The 24,958-nt window shown below is 40.2% G+C and overlaps 1 protein-coding gene across 1 annotated transcript in view; it reads left to right on the forward strand.

The window, feature by feature from the left end:
• TTN (titin) overlaps positions 1 to 24,958 on the forward strand; it is a 379,656-nt gene that overhangs the window by 309,312 nt on the left and 45,386 nt on the right. The window contains exons 277-282 of the mRNA XM_085645211.1: positions 32 to 136; positions 2,694 to 2,891; positions 2,976 to 3,272; positions 5,287 to 5,874; positions 5,973 to 6,275; positions 7,641 to 24,749. Coding sequence (XP_085501337.1) covers positions 32 to 136; positions 2,694 to 2,891; positions 2,976 to 3,272; positions 5,287 to 5,874; positions 5,973 to 6,275; positions 7,641 to 24,749 — 18,600 coding nt within the window. The remainder of the gene's footprint in view (positions 1 to 31; positions 137 to 2,693; positions 2,892 to 2,975; positions 3,273 to 5,286; positions 5,875 to 5,972; positions 6,276 to 7,640; positions 24,750 to 24,958) is intronic.

A 24,958-nucleotide genomic window follows, 5' to 3' on the forward strand; every position in this document is an offset into this window, starting at 1 on the left:
CCTCGTGATGCAAATTTAATTTGTTTTCCAGATGTACCTGATGCTCCGCCTCCTCCAAGTATTCTTGCAGTCAGGCATGACTCTGTATCTTTAGCTTGGAACGATCCAAGGAAAACCGGTGGCTCACCAATCACAGGTATGTATTTTGAACATTTTTATCAATTCCTATTTTAATAGTTTAACATTTCGATTAGATTCTCTTGCTTATTCTGCCCATGTATAGGGCAGTTAAACTGCAAAAACCTAGCACAAATGTTATCGTTTTTCTTTCCTGAGCTATACTATGGAGACCCTAACATAGATCTTTGTCTATTAGGGTCAACTTAACACTTGCTTATTGCCAATGCCTGGTTCTAGTTTTTAAGATTAGATGATCGGATCTTGCTTTATTTATGTCACTTAAAAGTTCTAATCCTGGCAAGACAATTTACATTTTGAGTGCCATGCCACTAAACAGTTTCTCACTTTGTGTCTCAAAGGCCCTAATGTACTAAGAAACAGGCCACAAAACGTGGTTGCAAATTGTGCAGCGACTTTTAGTGATCTACCTCTGATTTTGCACATCAGAAAATATCCAGTCAGAAGGGATTGGAAAACGATCTCCCAAATGAATATTAATTGGGATGGTAACTACTTGTGACATCTTTGTGATAGGCTATAGACTACGGGATGGTGACCTGCCAGCAACAGCAGACTACCATCCCCAAGTTTGCATTCCCAAACATTAAATTTGGTTTTAGAAAGCAGTCCATGTTCCTTAAAGGAATCAGAGCTGCTTTAAATAAAATGATTTCCATTTGGGAATACATCGGATGGAACAGACCTGGGGTGTGCAAGATGTCTACCAACTCCCCACCCCGAAGTCACCGAACATGATTTACAAAGGCAACTCCTTCCCCTTTTCAGTCAGTTACCACCTCCCTTGCGGTGTTGGTAACTGACAAATAGTTTACAATCACAATTGCAGTTGCAAAGCAGTGATACATTCTATTGTATATAGAATTTGGAGGGAGTATTGCTTTCAAACACCCTCCTAATTGCAAATCAGTATTTGTATATTAAAGATAACAATTTTGAACACCAAACCATGTGATTTCGAAAATCACCTGGCTTGCAAATGCAAAAGTATTTATCATAAAAGGCCATTAGAGAGAAGATCAGGACTGCATACATGGGGAATGGTCATATACCATAGATTAGAGATACTCCAAGGCTCCATTTCACTATGTTGAAACCCACTACACCATAAGTAATTATATTGTATGCTCTATATCATCCTTTGGGAGACCTCCGAAGACCCCATTTTAGTCAGTTTAGTTATACTTAACCTTTTCTGTAATAAGCAACCCTTAACCTTAACGTATTTACCCTTACCTTATTTTCAATGTACTGTTCCATGATGTACTGCCTATGAGGGAATGACCCCAAATGCAGTTGATTTGATGTAGTGGAGGTGCGCCTTCTCAAATCCATGGAGCAGGACAGCAGTGAAGTCAGCAAAAGTATGTCAGGGGGTTGTCGGTGAAGCCAGATGATGTCACAATAAACTTATAGTGTTAAAACAGGAGAGAGCAGGCCTTCAAGGCTGCTGAATATGTGTCCTACAGGAAAATCAGTGCAAGGAACAATTTGAAATATTTTGCTATAGTCAAAGGAAAGTACATTTGTAACAAGTTTCTTATTTTCTGTAATTGTGGATATCACTTGGACAAAGTCAGAGTTAACAAAACGGCTTTGAAGAGAAAAAAGTCAAAAGAACTAAGCTGTAATTTGAGACAAAAAGAAAGAACCAAAGTATTGATATTGTTTAAAACAGTCACAGCTGATATTGGTAAATGTTGTCATCAAATATTCAGCATTTTTGCCACTCCTCTATTTTATGCACCTGAAAACCAATTCTAAATAACTGAGATGGGAAATTAGTTACAAGGGCATATGTGGTACCTTTTCCAATATTATTGTTCTTACTGATAATTGATTTAAAATATTTACTGAAAATTGATTTCACATATTTAACACAATATTAAATACCCCCCAAATGTTGTCATTTTCACAAACATAAAAAAACTTTCAGTTGCTGTATTATCATCATTACTACCCACCGTTTCCCTTTAAATCTTGAACTACACATTTTTGCTAGCACATTTATGATTCCATTTATGCTGTTTGCTAAGTAAATGAGCAATGGCTGATCTCGCACTAGTCTAGCGAATGATGATCTATGATTGGGATCAATCAAATTTCTCAAGATTACATTTTCCGATACAGAGCAGAAGCTAAATTCTCTTCTCACCACCCTCAGCCTTGAATGGGTGTGATGCCCATTGCGGGTCACTATATTGCAAAACAAAATATCACATTCACTATTTTGGCTACCACTGCATTATCAAACTAAGTAGGTGTGGAGTTAGCTTACCTTGACAATGTAGTGGTCGGCAGTAAGTATGTAGTCCTAGCCAATAAAGTAGTTATTTTTCGTGGACCAGTATTGAGCTAACCTTCTTATCATGACATTCAATCTGCTGTGAATATTGCTAAGAATATAACCAGCTATTCCACAAAGAGTAACTTATTGGTCTGATAAAATTAGTAAGCAATAATGACTGCTGTGTCATTATCTAGGGAATTGCTGAAGCAGGTCTACATATTGTGAAGCATGAATTTAAGATGGAAAATTTATTTTGCATTTACAGGATACCATGTCGAACTGAAAGAAAGAAACAGCCTACTTTGGAAGAGAGCCAACAAGACTCCACTGAGAATGAGAGAATTCAGAGCTACAGGGTTAACCGAAGGACTTGAGTATGAATTCAGAGTCATGGCAATTAATATGGCAGGAGTAGGTAAACCAAGTCCACCAACACAGCCAATCATAGCTCTTGATCCCATTGGTGAGTAATAAGCAAAACACATCAGTATATTCACTTTATTTCATACGTATCTATCCAGATCTAACCAATGTAATTTTATTCTAGATCCTCCTGGTAAACCTGAGGTTATTAATGTAACAAGAAGCTCGGTGACTTTAGTTTGGACAGAACCCAAGTATGATGGTGGACATAAACTTACGGGGTATATCGTTGAAAAACGTGACATACCAGCAAAAACCTGGATGAGAGCTAACCATGTCAATGTCCAAGAATGTGCTTACACTGTGACTGACCTTATTGAAGGAGGAAAATATGAATTCAGAATTAAGGCCAAGAACACCGCAGGGGCTATAAGTCCTCCATCAGAGCCTACGGACACCATTGTTTGCAAAGATGAATATGGTATGTACCTTTGTGCTTTACACTGTGATCACTGATAGAAAATATATTAGTGAAATCATTCGGAAAATCTGTGACCAAAAACAAGAGCTGCCAGCTGCATGTAAAAGCAATGATTATCATGTTCACTGCTAAAATAACTTCTTTTTCGAGGATACATTGAATTGACACAAGTCTATACAACTGCAAAGTGTAGAAAACGTATCAAAAATGTTTATTTAGACATTCACAAATAACCAGCAAGATGAAAACATAAATATAGAAGATTGGTTATATGGTATAAAAAAGCGAAGACTCTAATACAGGCATAGAAAAAAGAACGGGGCTTGGCTTGTTCAGACCTAAATGATTACCAACAAAGGCAAAAAATTAACAATTAATTAATTGAGGACATTTTTTTGTAAGTACATGGAAAAAGAGCTTTTACATTTTAGTACAATGAGAAGTGGAGTGCACCAAACTAACAGAAGCAAACATACAAATAGAAACATCCAATGTCTATTTTGCACGGAAAAAGAAGCAGGCATAAAACTTTGTATTCACTGGGTTTCAACAATGAAACTTGATTCGATCTTTCGCTTTACCTGAAACCTATTAATCTCAGGTTCCAACAAACGGGTGTCAGAATTGAACAAACATTTCTGATTATTTAATGGAATTGGCTTCAACAAATTATGTAATTTAAAAAAACTGATGAAAAATGCACCAGTGTATTCTATGTAATTCGGCCACCAGAAGCTCTCGATAGTTTATAAGAAACTGGTCTTCATTAGCATTAAAATTTAGATAGTATTTTTGAGACTAACTGGAAACCATGAGAATAAAAACAAACAAAAATAATTTTGCTTAGTCAGTAACAACACGGTTTAAATATAGGGGTGTGCAAAATGTGCATATTTTTCTTACATGTAAATGCAGCAAAAATATACATAAAATGCAAATCCGTCATTTCGCACTATAGTTTAGCTTGAAATGCATCTGCAGGTCAGTTTTTGACTAGAAGACACATTTAAAAAGCTGCTCACGTTTTGTTGTGCTGGTGTGTTTGCGGCAAATTATTACAGCGAACTGCCCCATTTGTGGCAAGATTTTACTGTGAATGGTGTGTAACTTTGTGAAGTGGCATAATAATATTTGAAGGCATGTCACATAACAAGTGTAATGCAAAAGTCCCCAAATTTGTTTAATTAAGCCAGCATAATTAAAATTTTGCTCAGGGCTACTAAATACCCCTGGTGAGGAAATTGCAGCCACTGAAAGATGTATGCAGACAGAAAACTGATACATTGGAATCTCATTTAGATTTCAAAGGGAACACATACTCCGGTTACTGGAAAAAGCTCTAAGTATGGAGTACACTCGTCACATAACAAGTGTAATGCAAAAGTCCCAAAATTTGTTTAATTAAGCCAGCATAATTAAAATTTTGCTCAGGGCTACTAAATACCCCTGGTTAGGAAATTGCAGCCACTGAAAGATGTATGCAGATAGAAAACTGATACATTGGAATCTCATTTAGATTTCAAAGGGAACACATACTCCGGTTTCTGTAAAAAGCTCTAAGTATGGAGTACACTCGTCACATTACAAGTGTAATGCAAAAATCCCAAAATTTGTTTAATTAAGCCAGCATAATTAAAATTTTGCTCAGGGCTACTAAATACCCCTGGTGAGGAAATTGCAGAAACAGAAAGATGTATGCAGATAGAAAAATGATACATTGGAATCTCATTTAGATTTCAAAGGGAACACATACTCCGGTTTCTGGAAAAAGCTCTAAGTATGGAGTACACTCCACTTTCTTAAGGTCCTCTACCATATGGATATTTTTATGGGAGCAATTCAACCGATGGATTGTACGCCGTATTTATAATTTAGCTCTGGGGTTGAAGGAATTCCGGTTCCCTCCAAATTCTAACTAAGGCTTTTAATACAAAAGTTCTAAATCTGCATGCATGAAATGACTAAGCGTATATCGAATTACTTCATTAATATTGAAAATAATTTGTTTTTACAGAGGCACCAACTATTGTTATTGACCCAACGGTAAAAGAAGGTTTAACTGTAAAGGCAGGTGAAACCATTGTCATGACTGCTACAAGCATCCTTGGAAAGCCACCTCCACAGTCTGTGTGGTCTAAAGGAGGAAAAGACTTTAAGCCCTCTGATATTGTTCAGATTGAAACAACTCCCACATCATCTACACTTTCTGTGAAATATGCCACTAGGAAAGACTCTGGTGAATACACAATCACTGCTAGCAATCCTTTTGGTACCAAAGAAGAACATGTGCATGTGAAAGTTTTAGATGTACCAGGCCCACCTGGACCAATTGAAGTCAGCAACATTTCTTCTGAAAAAGCTACGCTTACTTGGACGCCACCAACTGAAGATGGTGGATTGCCCATTACATCCTATGTTCTGGAAAAGAGAGAAACTAGCCGACTGTTGTGGACTCCAATTGCTGAAAACATCGATGGCTGCAGATACGTTGTTAGCAAACTTATCCAAGGAAATGAATATATATTCCGTGTTTCTGCTGTCAACCATTATGGAGTTGGAGAACCAGTTCAATCAGACCCCATAAAGATGGTTGATGGTTTTGGTAAGTTAAATTGGCTTAAAAGGTACAATAACATTTTCTGAACTATGACACGCAATGTGTTCTAAAAAACTAAATTTTCATGTCATACTTTTTACTAGGTCCTCCTGGTGCTCCTGGAAAACCAGAAGTAACAAACGTAACCAAATCTACAGTCACTGTTGCCTGGAAAAGACCAGTTGATGATGGTGGAAGTGAAATTACAGGCTACTATGTGGAACGAAAGGAAAAGAAAGGCTTACGATGGGTCAGAGTAACAAAAAGGCCTGTTTCGGACCTCCGATACAAAGCAACAGGACTCACAGAAGGAAATGAATATGAATTCCGTGTCAGTGCAGAAAATAAAGCAGGCATTGGACCGCCTAGTGATGCCTCACAACCAGCATTAACCAAGGATGTAACCTGTAAGTATTTTGTTTATTATTAAAAATTTGAATAAACTTTATTTGGGTGAGATTTCAACCATAAAAGTAGCATAAATAAATACATCAGTTAAAAACAGAACATGAAAATATAAAATATCATATGTCATTTAAAGGGAAAGCTGAACAACACGCTTACAGCAGCATAGTACCTCAAGGATTTACAGCATGTTTTAGGAAGCAGCCTACAAATAGGCAAACCTCTTCATCGGGTAATTTCAAAAGGAGCGTAAATGCATCGATAAAGTGCCTAGTATTACAATAATTATTTTTTTAAGTGCCAATATAAACATCCAAGTAATTATTTCATAGTATTTGCCAAAAAACATAAAATGCATCATTGTTTGCCCTGAATTCCATCACAGGCGCAGGCAATAGCAGCTAAGTTTGTCTTAAAACCAAGGGGGAAACACAACAGGTATTTGACAGTATCTGCTCTTAGGCGGAACAATAGTGAACGTTCCATCGTCCCCGTTGCAGCCAAAGATAGTTTGTGGGGCAGTTCAGTGCTTTCAGAGATTGGTATGCCATACCCCGCAACTTCCCTTCCATTCTTCTAAAACAGCATCATCTCCCCATGATCATAAAGTGCAAGTGCTACCTCTTTTTTGTTAAGACTTCTGCATGTGTCTGGATTTGCAAAAGCCATCTGCAGGCCAATCTTGCCGAGTTCCGTTCTGACATATCTCAACCAGGGGATTCGAAGACCATTGTAAAATTATCCCCAAAATAGCACATACCCAGCTCTTCGTGACACATAAAGAAAGGGGTTGAGATTGGGACTGCTAGGATCTGTCTGCAGAACCTGTTTTCTTCCCACTGTAACGCCTCAGTTCACAGTGCACCAGACTTCAGCCCCATAGGTCACTGTGGGGACATATTTAGACTTGTATATCTGCAGCATGGGCCCCAGTTGACCACCTCCTCAAAGCTGTGTAAGACTAATAAGGGAGCCTATTGCATTTCATAATTGTGTTCTGCGTTGTATAATACTTGGGTCCATGACCCAGAGGCAGAAAAGTGCCTACTAGATACAGGAAGCTACTTATGTTAGTCAGCTGGTTACAGCCAACCACAGGGTTGAGAACTGGCTGCACCTAGGCACACATGCCATAATATGTGACTTGGAAAAAGTGGTGTGCAGATCCTGAGAGGCCATAAACTCAACAAAAGCATGCACTAATAAACGTAGCGCCTTCGGGGTGCGGGCTTAAGCACTGTGTCATCCGCATATAGCAATGTGGGTATTAATCTGTATTAATCTTTTTTAATATTTATCTCACCAACTTTGGCAAGAAAACTGTATTATAGTGTAAAGTAACACTTCTCTTTTTGTTACAATTTCAGATCCACCAGGCCCACCCTCTAACCCAAGAGTGACAGACACAACAAAGACAACTGCTTCTTTGGCCTGGGGCAAGCCTCATTACGATGGTGGACTTGAAATCACTGGCTACATCGTTGAGCACCAAAAGGATGGAGAGGAAGAATGGATAAAAGATACGACTGGGTCGGCTTTACGAATCACCGAATTTGTTGTTGCTAATCTTCAACCAGGTGGAAAGTATCGCTTCAGAATATGTGCAATTAATGCAGCAGGTGTTGGAGAGCCAGCTAAAATCATAGACTTCACAGAAATTAAAGATCGTGAAGAGAGTCCTGATTTCGAATTGGATGCTGAGCTGAGAAGAACACTGGTTGTTAGAGCTGGACTGAGCATACGTATATTTGTACCAATTAAAGGCCGCCCAGCACCTGAAGTCACATGGATGAAAGGTGACATTCCACTAAAGATCCGTGCTAACATTGAAAATACAGAATCATTCTCACTTCTAATCATCACAGAGTGCAATAGATATGATGCTGGAAAATACACTATGAATCTTGAAAATGCAGCAGGAAAGAAATCTGGCTTTGTGAACGTAAAAGTTTTAGATTCACCCGGACCACCAATAAATCTTAAAGCCAGAGATGTAACTAAGGACAGTATTACTCTTCAGTGGGATATGCCTCTTCTTGATGGTGGTTCAAGGATAACAAACTATATTGTTGAAAAACGTGAATCAACTCGTAAGGCCTATTCAACAATTACAACCAACTGCCAGAAATGTTCTCTTCGAATTCCAAATTTGGCAGAGGGCTGTGAATACTACTTCAGAGTTTTGGCCGAAAATGAATTTGGAATTGGTGAACCTGCAGAAACTGCTGATCCCATTAGGGCCTCTGAGGCACCATCTGCACCTGAAAGTCTCAACATAATGGATGTCACCAAGAACACTGTAAGCCTAGCTTGGCCCAAACCCTTGCATGATGGTGGCAGCAAGATTACAGGTTACGTGTTAGAAGCACAGAAAAAGGGGTCGGATCACTGGTCACACATTACAACCGTGAAAGCATTGGACTATGTGGTGAAAAATCTGAATGAAAATGAGGAATATGTTTTCCAAGTGATGGCAGTCAACAGTTCTGGGAGAAGTGATCCAAGAGAAAGCAGGCCAGTTCTTGTAAAAGAACAGCAGGCACTCCCAGAATTCGACCTTCGTGGTGTTTACCAAAAACTGGTCATTGCCAAAGCTGGTGACAACATAAAAGTTGATATCCCTGTACTTGGACGTCCAAAACCAACAGTCTCCTGGAAGAAAGAAGGCCAACTTCTGAAAGAAACACAGAGAGTAAATGTTGAACGTACAGCAACTTCAACCATATTGAACATTGGTGAATGCACAAGAAGTGACTCTGGGAAGTATACACTTGCAGCTAAAAATATCCTTGGAGAAGTTAGTGATGTTATTACTGTGCAAGTACATGATATCCCAGGGCCTCCTACTGGGCCAATCAAATTTGATGAAATTTCATCTGACTATATTATTATTTCATGGGACCCACCAGCGAATGATGGTGGAGTGCCGATAAACAGTTATGTTGTTGAAATGAGGGAAACTAATACTACGACATGGGTTGAACTAGCTGCCACAGTGATACGCACAACCTTTAAGGCTACACGTCTGACTACAGGAGCTGAATATCAGTTCCGAGTTAAAGCGCAAAACAGGTATGGAACTGGCCCAGCTATCAATTCAGAGAATGTAGTTGCTGCTTATCCATTCAAGGTTCCGGGTCCACCAGGTACTCCTCATGCTTCGATAGTCACAAAAGATTCCATCACTATTAATTGGCATGAACCTGTTACTGATGGTGGCAGTGCAATTTTGGGATATCACATTGAAAGAAAAGAACGAAACAGCATCATTTGGCAGGTTATAAGCAAGGCCCTTGTTGTAGGAAATATATTCAAATCAACTGGACTTACAGATGGCATTGCATATGAATTCCGTGTCATTGCAGAAAATATGGCTGGAAAAAGTAAACCAAGCAAACCTTCAGAGCCTGTATTTGCTCTGGACCCAATAGATGCACCTGGCAAACCAGTAGCTCTCAACATTACCAGACATGCAGTCACACTTCAGTGGTCAAAACCAGAATATAATGGTGGATTTAAGATAACTGGGTACACAGTTGAAAGAAGAGACCTTCCTAATGGTCGCTGGCTTAAGGCTAATTTCAGCAACATATTGGAAACAGAGTTTACAGTAAGTGGTTTGACTGAAGATGCTGCATATGAATTCCGTGTAATTGCAAGAAACTCTGCTGGTGCTGTGAGTCACCCATCCGAGCCATCAGATGAAATAACATGCAGAGATGATATTGAAGAACCAAAGATCAGAGTGGATGCTAAATTTAAAGACGTTATAATTTTGAAAGCAGGTGATCTCTTCAGGCTAGATGCAGATGTTTCAGGTCGCCCTCTTCCAACAATGGCTTGGACAAAAGAAGGAAAAGATATAGAAGAAACTGGAAAATTGGAAGTCAAAATTTTTGATTTCTCTACTGTTCTGGTTAACAAAGATTCTGCAAGAAGAGATGGTGGGGCATATACACTTACTGCTTCTAATCCTGGTGGTGTTGCAAAGCATGTCTTCAACGTTAAAGTTCTAGACAGACCAGGTCCACCAGAGGGGCCTTTGGCAGTATCTGAAGTCACAACAGAAAAGTGTGTACTTTCTTGGCTACCACCATTAGATGATGGTGGTGCAAAGATTGACTATTATGTGATTGAAAAACGTGAAACCAGCAGATTGGCATGGACAAGTGTTGCAACAGATGTTCAAGTGCTAAAACACAAAGTCACCAAGCTACTGAAAGGCAATGAGTATATATTCCGAGTCATGGCTGTTAACAAGTATGGTGTGGGTGAGGTTCTGGAATCAGAGCCTACACTTGCAGTAAATCCGTACGTCCCACCTGACCCACCAAAAACACCTGAAGTGACGAATATCTCTAAAGATTCAATGATTGTCTGTTGGGGACATCCAGATTCTGATGGTGGAAGTGAAATAATCAATTACATAGTAGAGCGACGTGACAAAACAGGCCTTCGCTGGATAAAGTGTAACAAACGAGCAGTCACCGACTTACGTTATAAAGTCTCTGGACTGACAGATGGTCATGAATATGAATTCAGAATAATGGCTGAAAATGCTGCTGGAATTAGTAAACCAAGCGCTTGTAGTCCCTTCTACAAAGCATGTGACACAGTCTTTAAGCCTGGACCTCCTGGAAACCCTCGAGTACTGGATACCAGTAAATCATCGATAACAATAGCTTGGAATAAACCAGTATATGATGGTGGGTCAGAAATCACAGGTTACATGGTTGAAATAGCTCTCCCAGAAGAAGATGAATGGAAAATTGTAACTCCACAAGCAGGACTAAAAGCTACATCATTTACTATTACTGGTCTCAAAGAGAACCAGGAGTACAAAATCCAGATATATGCCCTGAATTCTGAAGGTGTTGGTGAAGGTGCTCTTGTACCTGGCTCACCAAAGGCTGAAGAAAGAATGTTGCCTCCTGAAATTGAGTTGGATGCAGAACTTCGTAAGGTTGTTAGCATTAGAGCTTGCTGCACTTTGAGATTATTTGTTCCAATTAAAGGAAGGCCTGCACCTGAAGTGAAATGGACAAGAGAAACTGGAGAACCATTAGAAAGAGCCTCTATTGAATCAACAAGCTCATACTCTCTGCTCGTTGTTGAAAATGTGAATCGATTCGACAGTGGAAAGTATATGCTCACAATAGAAAATAGCTCAGGAAGCAAATCAGCATTTGTGAATGTTAGAGTGCTTGATACTCCTGGAGCACCACAAGATTTAAAAATTAAAGAAATTACTAAAGCATCTGTTACGCTAACATGGGAGCCTCCACTCATAGATGGAGGGTCGAAAATAAAGAACTATATTGTTGAAAAACGTGAGTCTACCAGGAAAGCATATTCAACAGTTGTTGCAAATTGTCACAAAACTAGCTGGAAAGTTGATCAATTGCAGGAAGGTTGCAACTATTACTTCAGAGTTCTGGCTGAAAACGAATATGGTGTGGGCCTCCCAGTTGAAACATCAGAGTCTGTAAAAGTTTCTGAAAAACCACTCCCTCCAGGCAAAATAACCTTGGTAGATGTAACAAGAAAAAGCGTTACTTTATCCTGGGAAAAACCAGAACATGATGGAGGCAGTAGAATTCTAGGCTATATTGTGGAGATGCAGAGTAAAGGAAGCGACAAATGGACAAACTGTGCCACCGTGAAGGTTACAGAAGCCACTATATCTGGACTAACTCAAGGTGAAGAATATATGTTCCGTGTTTCTGCTCAGAATGAGAAGGGAATTAGTGATCCTCGGCAGTTAGGAGTACCAGTTATTGCAAAAGACCTTGTGATTGCACCCACATTTAAATTGCTATTTACCACATTCAGTGTGCTTGCAGGGGAAGACCTGAAAGTTGACGTACCATTCATAGCACGACCAAAACCAACTGTTGTATGGCATAAGGACAATCTGCCACTAAAGCAGACTACTAGAGTAAATGCAGAGAACACAGACAGTAATTCACTACTTACCATAAAGGAAGCCTCCAAAGAAGATGTAGGGCAATATACTGTGAAACTTGTCAACACAGCAGGGGAAGCATCTGAAAATCTTAACATTGTTGTCCTTGACAAACCAGGTCCTCCTACAGGACCTGTTAAGTTAGATGAAGTCACAGCTGATAGCATCACCATTTCCTGGGAACCACCACAATATGATGGAGGAAGCTCTATAAACAACTACATTGTCGAAAAAAGAGACACTTCAACAACAGTCTGGCAGGTTGTGTCAGCAACTGTTGCACGGACAACCATAAAAGCAACCAGACTCAAGACTGGATGTGAATATCAGTTTAGAATTTCAGCTGAGAACAGATATGGCAAAAGTGGATATCTTGCATCAGATTCTGTAATAGCCCAATATCCATATAAAGTCCCAGGGAATCCAGGAACACCTTTTGTATCACTTGCCACAAAAGACAGTATGGTTGTACAGTGGAATGAACCAGTCAATGATGGTGGTAGCAGAGTCATTGGCTACCATTTGGAGCGCAAGGAAAGAAACAGCATCCTTTGGGTTAAATTAAACAAGACAATCATTCAAGACACAAGGTTCAAAACAACCGGTCTTGAAGAGGGAATTGAATATGAATTCAGAGTTTATGCAGAGAATATCGTAGGCATTGGAAAGCCCAGCAAAGTGTCAGAATGTGTTGTGGCACGTGATCCATGTGATCCACCAGGTCGCCCAGAAGCTATTCTTGTGACAAGAAATGCAGTAACAATCCAGTGGACAAAACCTGAATATGATGGGGGCAGCAAGATAACAGGCTACTTCGTTGAAAAGAAAGAGTTGCCAGAAGGCCGATGGATGAAAGCAAGTTTCACAAATGTAATTGAGACCCAATTTGCAGTAACAGGTTTAGTTGAAGACCAGAGATATGAGTTCCGAGTTATAGCAAGAAATGCTGCAGGTGTTTTTAGTGAACCATCAGAAAGCACAGGCCCTATAACAGCAAGGGATGAAGTAGATCCTCCTCGTATAAGCATGGATCCACAATACAAAGAAACAATTGTACTGAATGCTGGTGAATCATTCAAAATTGATGCTGATGTCTTTGGTAAACCTATACCTTCCATTCAGTGGCTGAAAGGTGATCAAGAGCTTGCAAATTCTGCCCGTTTAGAAATAAAGAGCACAAACTTCACCACAAGTATTAGTGTGAAGGAAGCAGTACGTGTGGACAGTGGTCAGTACACACTGCTGTTGAAAAATGTAGCAGGTGAAAAATCAGCAACCGTCAGCGTGAAGGTTCTTGATAGACCAGGACCACCTGAAGGGCCTATTGCTGTGACCGGAATAACAGCAGAAAAGTGCACCTTAGCTTGGAAACCCCCACTTCAAGATGGTGGAAGTGATATTTCACATTACATTGTTGAAAGAAGAGAAACTAGTCGTTTAGTATGGACTGTGGTAGACTCTAATGTGCAAACACTAAGTTGCAAGGTTACCAAACTTTTGGAAGGAAATGAATATATCTTCCGTATAATGTCTGTTAACAAATATGGAGTGGGTGAGGCCCTTGAATCTGAACCAGTAGTTGCAAAGAATCCCTTTGTTGTACCACTTCCACCCAAAGCTCCAGAAGTAACAGCAGTTACTAAAGATTCCATGATTGTTGTGTGGGAAAGACCACAGTCTGATGGTGGCAGTGAAATAAATGGCTATGTTGTTGAAAAACGAGATAAAGAAGGTATCAGATGGACCAGATGCAACAAACGATTGGTCAGTGAATTACGTTTTAGAGTAACTGGGCTTATCGAATCTCATCATTATGAATTCAGAGTATCTGCTGAAAATGCTGCTGGCATGAGTGAACCTAGCCCATCCTCAATTTTCTATAAGGCATGCGACCCTATTTACAAGCCAGGGCCTCCTAATAATCCTAGAGCTATTGATGTCACAAGATCATCAGTTTTTCTTTCATGGGGAAAACCGATCTATGATGGTGGGTCTGAAGTACAAGGATACATCGTTGAAAAATGTGATGTAAGTACAGATGAATGGTCAATGTGTACACCAGCAACTGGCATCAAAGAAACACGCATTGAAATTGAAAAGTTGGTAGAGAAACATGAATATAAATTCCGTGTTTGTGCTGTAAATAAGGCTGGTGTTGGAGACCATGCAGATGTCCCGGCTTCTATCATTGTTGAAGAGAAACTTGAAACGCCAGATCTTGATCTTGATCCAGAGTTAAGAAAAATTGTGAACGTGAGGGCTGGAGGTTCACTAAGATTATTTATCCCTATTCGTGGACGTCCTGCACCTGAGGTCAAGTGGTCAAAGGCTGATGGGGAGATCAGAGATGCTGCTCAGATTGATGTTACTAGCAGTTTTACAACACTTGTACTTGACAATATGAATCGGTTTGATTCAGGAAAATACAATCTAACTTTAGAAAACAGTAGTGGAACTAAGTCTGCCTTTATAAGTGTGAGGGTTCTTGACACACCAAGCTCACCAGTTAATCTTAAAGTGAAGGAGATCACTAAAGAATCAGTAACACTTACATGGGAGCCCCCAGTGTTGGATGGTGGAGCAAAAATAAAGAACTATATTATTGAAAAAAGGGAAACCACAAGAAAAGCATATGCTGCAGTGGCAACAAACTGTCATAAAACGTCCTGGAAAGTAGACCAGCTTCTAGAGGGATGCAATTACTACTTTAGGGTGACTGCTGAGAATGAATATGGAATTGGTGTTCCTGCAGAAACATCTGACCCGGTTAAAGTATCTGAAGTTCCACAACCTCCAGGAAAAATAACTGTTGTTGATGTTACAAGGAACAGTGTGTCTCTATCCTGGGAGAAACCTGAACATGATGGTGGCAGCAAAATAATTCAATATATTGTAGAAATGCAAGCCAAAGGAAGTGATAAATGGTCAGAAAGTGTACGTGTCAAGGCACTTGAAGCAATCATTACTAACTTAGCACAAGGAGGAGAATATCTCTTTAGAGTAATAGCTGTAAATGAAAAGGGCAAGAGTGATCCAAGATCTCTTGCAGTTCCAGTGGTCGCCAAAGACCTGGTAATTGAGCCAGACGTAAGACCTGTTTTCAGTAGTTACAGTGTTCAAGTGGGACATGATTTGAAAGTGGAAATACCCGTTTCAGGACGACCAAAGCCAACAGTGACGTGGACAAAAGATGGTCAGGCTCTTAAACAAACCACAAGAGTTAATGTCACTGATTCGGCTAGCCTCACAGTATTAAACATTAAAGAAACTATGAAAGACGATTCTGGCATGTATGGAATAACAGTGGCTAATATTATAGGGCAGAAAGTTGCATCTATTGAAGTTATAACTCTAGACAAACCAGATCCACCAAGTGGCCCTGTAAAATTTGATGAAGTGAGTGCTGAAAGTATTACATTATCATGGAGCCCTCCAACATATACCGGTGGTTGCCAGATCACTAATTACATTGTTGAAAAGAGGGACACAACAACGACAGTATGGGAAACTGTTTCTGCAACAATTGCAAGAACTACTCTGAAAGTATCTAAACTAAAGACTGGAACAGAATATCAATTCAAAATATTTGCTGAAAACCGATATGGCCGCAGCTTTGCCTTGGAATCTGCAGCAATAGTAGCTCAGTATCCTTATAAGGAACCAGGCCCTCCTGGCACACCAGCTGCCAAGTCTATTACAAAAGAAAGCATGATTATACAATGGCATGAGCCAATTATTGATGGTGGAAGCAAAGTTTTGGGCTACCATCTTGAAAGAAAAGAAAGAAACAGCATTATGTGGACGAAGATTAACAAAACCATTATTCAAGACACATGTTTCAAGACAAGTAACCTTGAAGAAGGTATTGAATATGAATTTAGAGTATATGCTGAAAATATTGTTGGCATTGGCAAAGCAAGCAAAGTTTCAGAGTGTTATGTAGCTCGTGATCCATGTGATCCTCCCGGGTGCCCAGAACCGTTGATCATAACACGAAATGCTGTTACTTTAGGGTGGGCCAAGCCTGAATATGATGGTGGAAGCATGATCACAGGTTACATCGTAGAGAAAAGAGATCTACCCGAGGGTCGCTGGATGAAAGCAAGCTTTACAAATGTACTTGAAACTCAGTTTACTGTTACAGGGCTGACAGAGGATGAGAAATATGATTTCAGAGTCATTGCTAGGAATGCAGCTGGTACATTTAGCAAGCCTTCCGATAGCACAGGTCCTATAACAGCAAAGGATGAAGTAGAGCCTCCAAGAGTTTCCATGGATCCAAATTACAAAGACACAATCATTGTCAATGCAGGAGAAATCTTTAAACTCGAAGCTGATGTTCGTGGAAAGCCTATTCCTAGCATCCAGTGGTTCAAGGGAGATAGAGAAATTGAGGAATCTGCCAGATATGAGATAAAGAACACAGATTATAGAGCTTTGATTGTTGTCAAGGATGCCATTAGAGTTGATGGTGGACAGTATATCCTACAGGTTTCCAATGTAGCAGGCACAAAGTCAGTTCCAATAAATGTGAAAGTTTTGGACAGACCAGGGCCACCAGAAGGAACAATTCAAGTTACTGGAATTACTTGCGATAAGTGTTCACTGGCATGGAATCCCCCTCAACATGATGGCGGTAGTGACATTTCTCATTACATAATTGAGAAGAGAGAAACAAGTCGCCTGGCTTGGACTGTTGTTTCACCTGATGCAGTCGCCACAATGCTGAAAGTAACAAAACTTTTGGAAGGCAATGAATACATTTTCCGTATAATGGCTGTCAACAAGTATGGTGTTGGTGAACCTTTGGAGTCTTCCCCAGTGCTGATGAAAAATCCATTTGTGCTCCCTGGTCCCCCCAAGGCATTAGAAGTAACCAACATTGCAAAAGACTCAATGACTGTCTGCTGGACTCGACCAGATAGCGATGGTGGAAGTGAAATTATTGGTTATATAGTTGAAAAGAGGGACAGGGCAGGAATTCGATGGACAAAATGTAACAAACGCAGAGTCACTGATTTGCGGTTTAGAGTCACAGGATTAACAGAAGACCATGAATATGAATTCCAAGTATCAGCAGAAAATGCAGCTGGAGTTGGAAAAGCAAGTCCACCTTCAATTTATTATAAAGCCTGTGACCCTATGTTTAAACCTGGGCCACCTACTAATCCTCATGTTGTTGACACTTCCAAAAATTCAATCGCCCTTGTGTGGGGCAAGCCTATTTATGATGGCGGCAGCGACATCCAAGGCTACATTGTAGAAATATGTAAAGCAGAGGAAGAAGAGTGGATAATGTGCACTCCACAGACTGGATTACAAGTCAATCGATATGAAATTAAAAACCTAATTGAACATCAAGAATATCAAATTCGAATTTGTGCTATAAACAAAATTGGTGTGGGTGAAGCTGCTTCTGTTCTTGGAACAGTTAAACCAGAAGACAAACTTGAACCTCCTGAGTTAGATCTTGATTCAGAATTAAGAAAAGGAATACTAGTCAGAGCAGGTGGTAATATAAAGATTCACATTCCATTTAAGGGTCGACCCGCACCTGAAATTAGCTGGTCTCGAGAGGAGGGCGAACTGTCTGATAAGTCACAGATAGAAAAAGGCCTCAACTACACCCAGTTGTCAATAGACAACTGTGACAGAAATGATGCTGGAAAATATGTTCTCAAGTTAGAAAACAGCAGTGGTTCAAAATCTGCTTTTGTGACACTAAAGGTCCTTGACACACCAGGCCCACCACATAATTTGCTTGTGAAAGATATAAGGAAAGACTGTATCACATTAACATGGGAACCACCTTCCATAGATGGAGGAGCAAAGATAAAGAACTATGTAATTGATAAGCGTGAATCAACCAGAAAAGCCTTTGCCAATGTTACTACCAAGTGCAGCAAAACAAGCTTCAAAGTTGAAAACCTGATAGAAGGTGCAATTTATTACTTCAGAGTAATGGCTGAAAATGAATTCGGTGTTGGAGTCCCAGTAGAAACATTAGATGCAGTGAAAGCTTCCGAGGTTCCATTACCACCAGGCAAAGTCACACTTACTGACGTTACCCAAAGAAGTGCATCGCTCATCTGGGAAAAACCTGAACACGATGGAGGAAGTAGACTTATAGGATACTTAGTCGAAATGCAGCCAAAAGGAACAGATAAATGGAACACTGTAACTGAAACAAAGACTTGTAGTGCTGTTGTCTCTGGCTTAAGCTCAGGTCAAGAATATCTGTTCCGGGTGATTGCATACAATGAAAAGGGAAAGAGTGACCCAAGGGCCCTGGCCATCCCTGTCATAGCTAAAGATCTTACCATTGAGCCAAGTTTCAAACTTATGTTCAATTCATACAATATACAGGCTGGTGAGGATCTTAAAGTAGAAATACCAGTTTTTGGAAGACCCAGACCAAAAATAACCTGGACAAAAGACGAGCAATCGCTGAAGCAAACAACCAGAGTCAATGTTGAAGATACACCAACAGCAACTATCTTAAACATAAAAGAGAGCTGCAAGGATGATTTTGGCAAATATACAGTGACTGCAACAAACCCCGGTGGCTCTGTCACAGAGAACATTAGTATTATTGTGCTAGATAAACCTGGTCCACCACGAGGACCAGTTCGTTTTGATGAAGTTAGCTCAAACTATGTTATCTTCTCATGGGAAGCACCAGAATATACTGGAGGGTGCCAAATAAATAACTACATAGTAGAAAAGCGTGAAACTACTACCACATCCTGGCAGACCGTGTCTTCAACAGTTGCCAGAACAACAATCAAGGCAACAAAGCTGACGACTGGGTCTGAATACCAATTCAGAATCTTTGCTGAAAATAGATATGGAAAGAGTACTTCATTGGATTCTTCTGCAGTTATTGTTCAATATCCATATAAGGAACCTGGTCCCCCAGGTACTCCTTTTGTAACATCTCTGTCAAAAGATCACATGGTTGTGCAATGGAATGAGCCAGTGAACGATGGAGGAAGCAAGGTCCTTGGTTACCATGTAGAGCGCAAAGAGAAAAATAGCATTCTTTGGGGAAAATTAAACAAAACTCTCATTCAGGACACAAGACTGAAAACAAATGGGCTAGAAGAAGGCTTGGAGTATGAATTCAGAGTTTATGCTGAAAACATTGTTGGCATTGGTAAACCTAGCAAAGTGTCTGAGTGTTATGTGGCACGTGATCCCTGTGACCCTCCAGGATGCCCAGAAGCGATTGTTATAACAAGAAATTATGTGACACTGAAGTGGACAAAGCCTGAATATGATGGTGGTAGTAAAATAACTGGATATATTGTAGAAAAGAAAGAGCTTCCTGAAGGTCGCTGGATGAAAGCCAGCTTTACAAATGTGCTGGAAACTGAATTTGTTGCAACAGGCCTTGTTGAGGATCAGAGATATGAATTCCGAGTAATTGCAAGAAATGCAGCTGGTAACTTTAGTGAGCCATCAGAAAGTACCGGCCCAATCACAGCCCGAGATGAGATTGATGCACCAAGAGCTTCACTTGATCCAAAATATAAAGATGTCATTGTCGTTAATGCAGGAGACACCTTTGTTCTAGAAGCTGACATCCACGGTAAACCCATCCCTGAAGTAACATGGTCAAAAGACGGAAAAGAACTTGAGGCAACAGCTGCAAGACATGAAATTAAATCCACCATCCAAAAAACAGCTCTTACAGTTAAAGATTGTATAAGGATTGATGGAGGACAATATATTCTTAACTTGAGCAATGTTGGTGGTACAAAATCTATACCAATAACAGTAAAGGTTCTTGACAGACCAGGTCCTCCAGAAGGCCCTTTGAAAGTGCAAGGAGTTACTGCAGAAAAATGCTACCTGTCATGGGGTCCACCATCTCAGGATGGCGGCGCTAACATTTCCCATTATATAATTGAGAAAAGGGAGACAAGCAGACTCTCCTGGACACAAGTTGCCTCTGATGTTCAAGCTCTGAGTCACAAAGTAACCAAACTCCTTCCAGGTAATGAATATATATTCCGTGTGATGGCTGTGAACAAATTTGGAATTGGAGAACCAATAGAATCTGAGCCAGTTTTAGCATGTAATCCATTCAAACAACCATCTGCCCCTTCAGTACCTGAAGTTACAGCAATTACAAAAGACTCGATGATTGTCACTTGGGGACGACCCGAAGATAATGGTGGGGCGGAGATTGAGGGATACATACTTGAAAAACGTGACAAAGACGGCATAAGATGGACAAAGTGCAACAAGAAGAGACTGACAGATTTGAGATTCAGAGTAACTGGACTCACAGAAGGGCATTTCTATGAATTTAGAGTAGCTGCTGAAAATGCTGCAGGTGTAGGTGAACTAAGTGAACCATCTGTTTTGTACCGTGCATGTGATGCTACATATCCACCAGGGCCGCCAAGCAATGCAAAGGTAACTGACACTTCAAGATCATCTGTATCTCTTTCATGGAACAAGCCCATTTATGACGGTGGTGCTGAAGTAAAAGGATATCTTGTAGAATTTAAAGAAGCTTCATCCGATGACTGGATTGCCTGCACACCACCAACAGGTCTCCAGGCAAAACAGTTTACTGCAACAAAACTTAAAGAAAATACTGAATACAACTTCCGCATATGCGCTATAAATGCAGAAGGAGTTGGAGAGCCTGCACTACTACCTGGCACAGTACTTGCAGCTGAAAAAATAGAACCTCCCGAGATCGAACTTGATGCTGATCTAAGAAAAGTTGTCTCTGTTAGAGCTGGTGGCACTTTGCGCTTGTTTGTAACCACCAAAGGCCGACCTGAACCTGAAGTCAAATGGGAAAAAGCAGAAGGCAAGTTAAGTGAAAGAGCCCAAATCGAAGTTACAAGTTCATATACTATGTTGGTCATTGATAATGTCAATAGATTTGACAGTGGCAAATACAATTTGACTTTAGAAAATAATAGTGGCTCAAAATCAGCATTTGTTAATGTGAGAATACTAGATTCACCAAGTGCTCCAGTGAACTTCATTGTTAAAGAAATAAGGAAGAATTCCGTTATATTATCTTGGGAACCCCCTCTTATTGATGGTGGGGCTAAAATTACAAACTACATTGTTGAAAAACGTGAGTCCACAAGGAAGGCATATGCTACAATTACAAACAATTGCACAAAGAATACATTCAAAGCTGAACAACTGCAAGAAGGAGGAATCTATTATTTCCGTGTCTTAGCTGCCAACGAATATGGTGTTGGTTTGCCAGCTGAAACAGCAGATCCAGTAAAAGTGTCAGAGGCACCCCTGCCTCCTGGAAGAGTAAGTCTTGTAGATGTCACACGTAACTCTGCTACCATCACTTGGGAAAAACCAGAAAGTGATGGTGGTAGTAAAATTACTGGGTACGTAGTGGAGATGCAGACTAAAGGCAGTGAAAAGTGGAGCACATGCACCCAAGTAAAAGCACTTGAAACAACAATATCAGGCCTTACAATGGGAGAAGAATACACATTCAGAGTAGCTGCTGTCAATGAAAAAGGAAGAAGTGATCCAAGACAGCTTGGTGTGCCTGTAGTGGCAAAGGATATTGAAATTCAACCTTCTATTGAACTCCTCTTCAATACATTCAGTGTCAAAGCTGGAGATAATCTCAAAATTGATGTGCCTATTCGAGGAAGGCCATTCCCAGCTGTAACCTGGACAAAAGATGGGCAAGCACTGAAAGAAACCACAAGAGTCAATGTTGAAACATCAAAGACTTCAACACTTCTCTCTATTAAAGAGGCATCACGCGACGATGTTGGAAAGTATGAATTATGTGTTTCAAACAGTGCTGGTTCAACAGCAGCCTCTATTGGTGTGATAGTTCTTGACAGGCCAGGAGCTCCTGGCCACATTCGTATAGATGATGTCAGTGCAGATAACATATCACTATCTTGGGATCCTCCAGAATATGATGGTGGCTGCCATATTAACAACTACATTGTTGAAAAGAGAGACACTACAACCACAACATGGGAATTAGTATCTGCTACAGTTGCAAGAACATCAATTAAGGTGGCACGCCTAACAACAGGCTCTGAATATCAATTCCGCATTTCTGCAGAAAACCGGTATGGTAAGAGCCACTATGCTGAATCTTCACCTGTCATTGCACAGTATCCATTTAAACCACCCGGTCCACCTGGAACGCCCCATGTTGTACATGCAACTAAAGCATTCATGGTTGTAAACTGGCAGATACCAGTTAATGATGGTGGAAGTCAAGTAATAGGTTATCACTTAGAACGAAAAGAAAGAAGTAGCATTCTTTGGACTAAGGTCAACAAAACTTTGTTAACAGACACGCAAATGAAGGTTGTCGGTCTGGAAGAAGGACTTATGTATGAATATCGTGTCTATGCTGAAAACATAGCAGGTATTGGTAAATGTAGCAAATCATGCGAGCCTGTTGCTGCCAGAGATCCTTGTGATGCTCCTGGTCAACCTGAAGTAACAAACATTACCAGAACATCGGTCTCACTGTCTTGGGCCAAGCCAGAATACGATGGTGGAGCTAAAATCACAGGATATATCATTGAGCGCAAAGAACTGCCTGAAGGTCGTTGGCTGAAGTGTAATTTCACCAACATTCAAGAAACCTACTTTGATGTAACTGGACTTACAGAAGAGCAGCGGTATGAATTCCGTGTCATTGCAAAGAATGCAGCTGGATTGTTTAGTGAGCCTTCTGATTCAACAGGACCTATTACAGTAAAAGATGATGTTGATGCTCCAAGGATTATGATGGATGTCAAATTCAGGGATGTTGTTGTTGTGAAAGCTGGGGAGATCTTGAAAATCAATGCAGACATTGCAGGAAGACCATTGCCTGTAATTTCATGGGCAAAGGATGGTAAGGAAATTGAAGAAAAGGCAAGAACAGAAATACAGTCAACAGATAACACAACACTTCTCATTGTTAAAGACTGCATTAGACGTGATAGTGGACAATACGTATTAACACTTCAGAATGTTGCAGGTACAAGATCGTTAGCTGTAAATTGCAAGGTTCTAGATAGACCAGGACCATCTGCAGGACCATTGCAAGTAGCTGGAGTAACCTCTGAGAAGTGCACACTATCCTGGGGCCCTCCTCAAGAAAATGGTGGTGCAGAAATTGACTACTACATTGTAGAAAAACGAGAAACAAGTCGACTTGCATGGACCCTCTGTGAGGGAGAACTTAGGACAACATCCTGTAAAGTAACAAAACTACTTAATGGCAATGAATACATCTTTAGAGTAATGGGTGTTAACAAATATGGTGTTGGTGAGCCTTTGGAGAGTGAACCAGTAAAGGCCCAAAATCCATTTACAGTACCAAGTGCTCCTAAATCTATAGAGATCACCAGTGTCACAAAAGAGGCCATGACTCTCTGCTGGGCTAGGCCTGAAAGTGATGGAGGAAGTGAAATCGCTGGCTATGTAATTGAAAGACGTGAAAAGACTAGTCTACGATGGATGCGTGTAAACAAAAAACCAGTGTATGACCTAAGAGTAAAATCTTCTGGTCTCCGAGAAGGATGTGAATATGAATATCGTGTCTATGCAGAAAATGCTGCAGGTCTCAGTCCTCCTAGTGACTGCTCGCCATTGGTACGTGCTGAAGATCCAATATTCTTACCATCAGCTCCATCTAAACCAAAGATTGCAGATTCAACAAAGACAACTGTAACAATTGCATGGGCAAAACCATTGTTTGATGGAGGTTCTCCAGTCACTGCATATACAGTAGAATATAAGAAAGTGGAAGACACTGAATGGTCGATTGCAGTTGCAAATGTAAGAAGTACAGAGTACACTGTTATCGGATTAACATCGGGATCAGAATATGTCTTCAGAGTCAGATCAATTAACAAAGTTGGCCCTAGTGATCCAAGTGAAATTTCTGAACCACAGGTAGCAAAGGAAAGGGAGGAAGAGCCTGTATTTGACATTGACAGCGAAATGCGTAAAACATTAATTGTAAAAGCTGGTGGGTCATTTACAATGACTGTGCCTTTCAGAGGAAAACCAGTGCCCAATGTTCTATGGAGCAAACCAGACACTGACCTTCGTACAAGAGCAAGTATTGATTCATCAAGTTCTAAAACATCTCTGACCATAGAAAAGGCAACAAGAAATGATTCTGGCAAATACACTGTAACATTGCAAAATATTCTCAGCACTGCTTCATTGACACTAGTCGTAAAAGTTCTTGACTCTCCTGGTCCCACATCAAATATCACTGTGAAAGAGGTAACTAAAGAGTCTGTCTCTTTGTCTTGGGATGTTCCTGAAAATGATGGTGGTGCACCTGTTAAGAATTATCATATTGAAAAACGAGAAGCTAGCAAGAAAGCCTGGGTTACTGTGACCAACAACTGTCATCGCCTCACCTACAAGATTGCCAATCTTCAAGAAGGTGCTGTTTACTACTTCAGAATCTCAGGAGAAAATGAATTTGGTGTTGGAGTGCCATGTGAGACGAAAGAAGGTGTTAAGGTCACAGGTATGTGTACATATGTTGCAGACAGCATGTAATGTGTGTAATAGGAATGCCAACGTAATGGATGAGACATCAACAGTAACATCAATTAAATTACAGCCATTACAGTTTAAGTTCATCGGAAATTCACCCCTTTGCATAACAGAAGCATGTTTTAAACAATGTGTCAGTATGAAATGATTCAAATGACCATATCTTAACAATTAAAATAG

Source organism: Triturus cristatus, chromosome 3_1 (genome assembly GCF_964204655.1).
Source record: "Triturus cristatus chromosome 3_1, aTriCri1.1, whole genome shotgun sequence".
Classification (NCBI taxonomy): domain Eukaryota; kingdom Metazoa; phylum Chordata; class Amphibia; order Caudata; family Salamandridae; genus Triturus; species Triturus cristatus.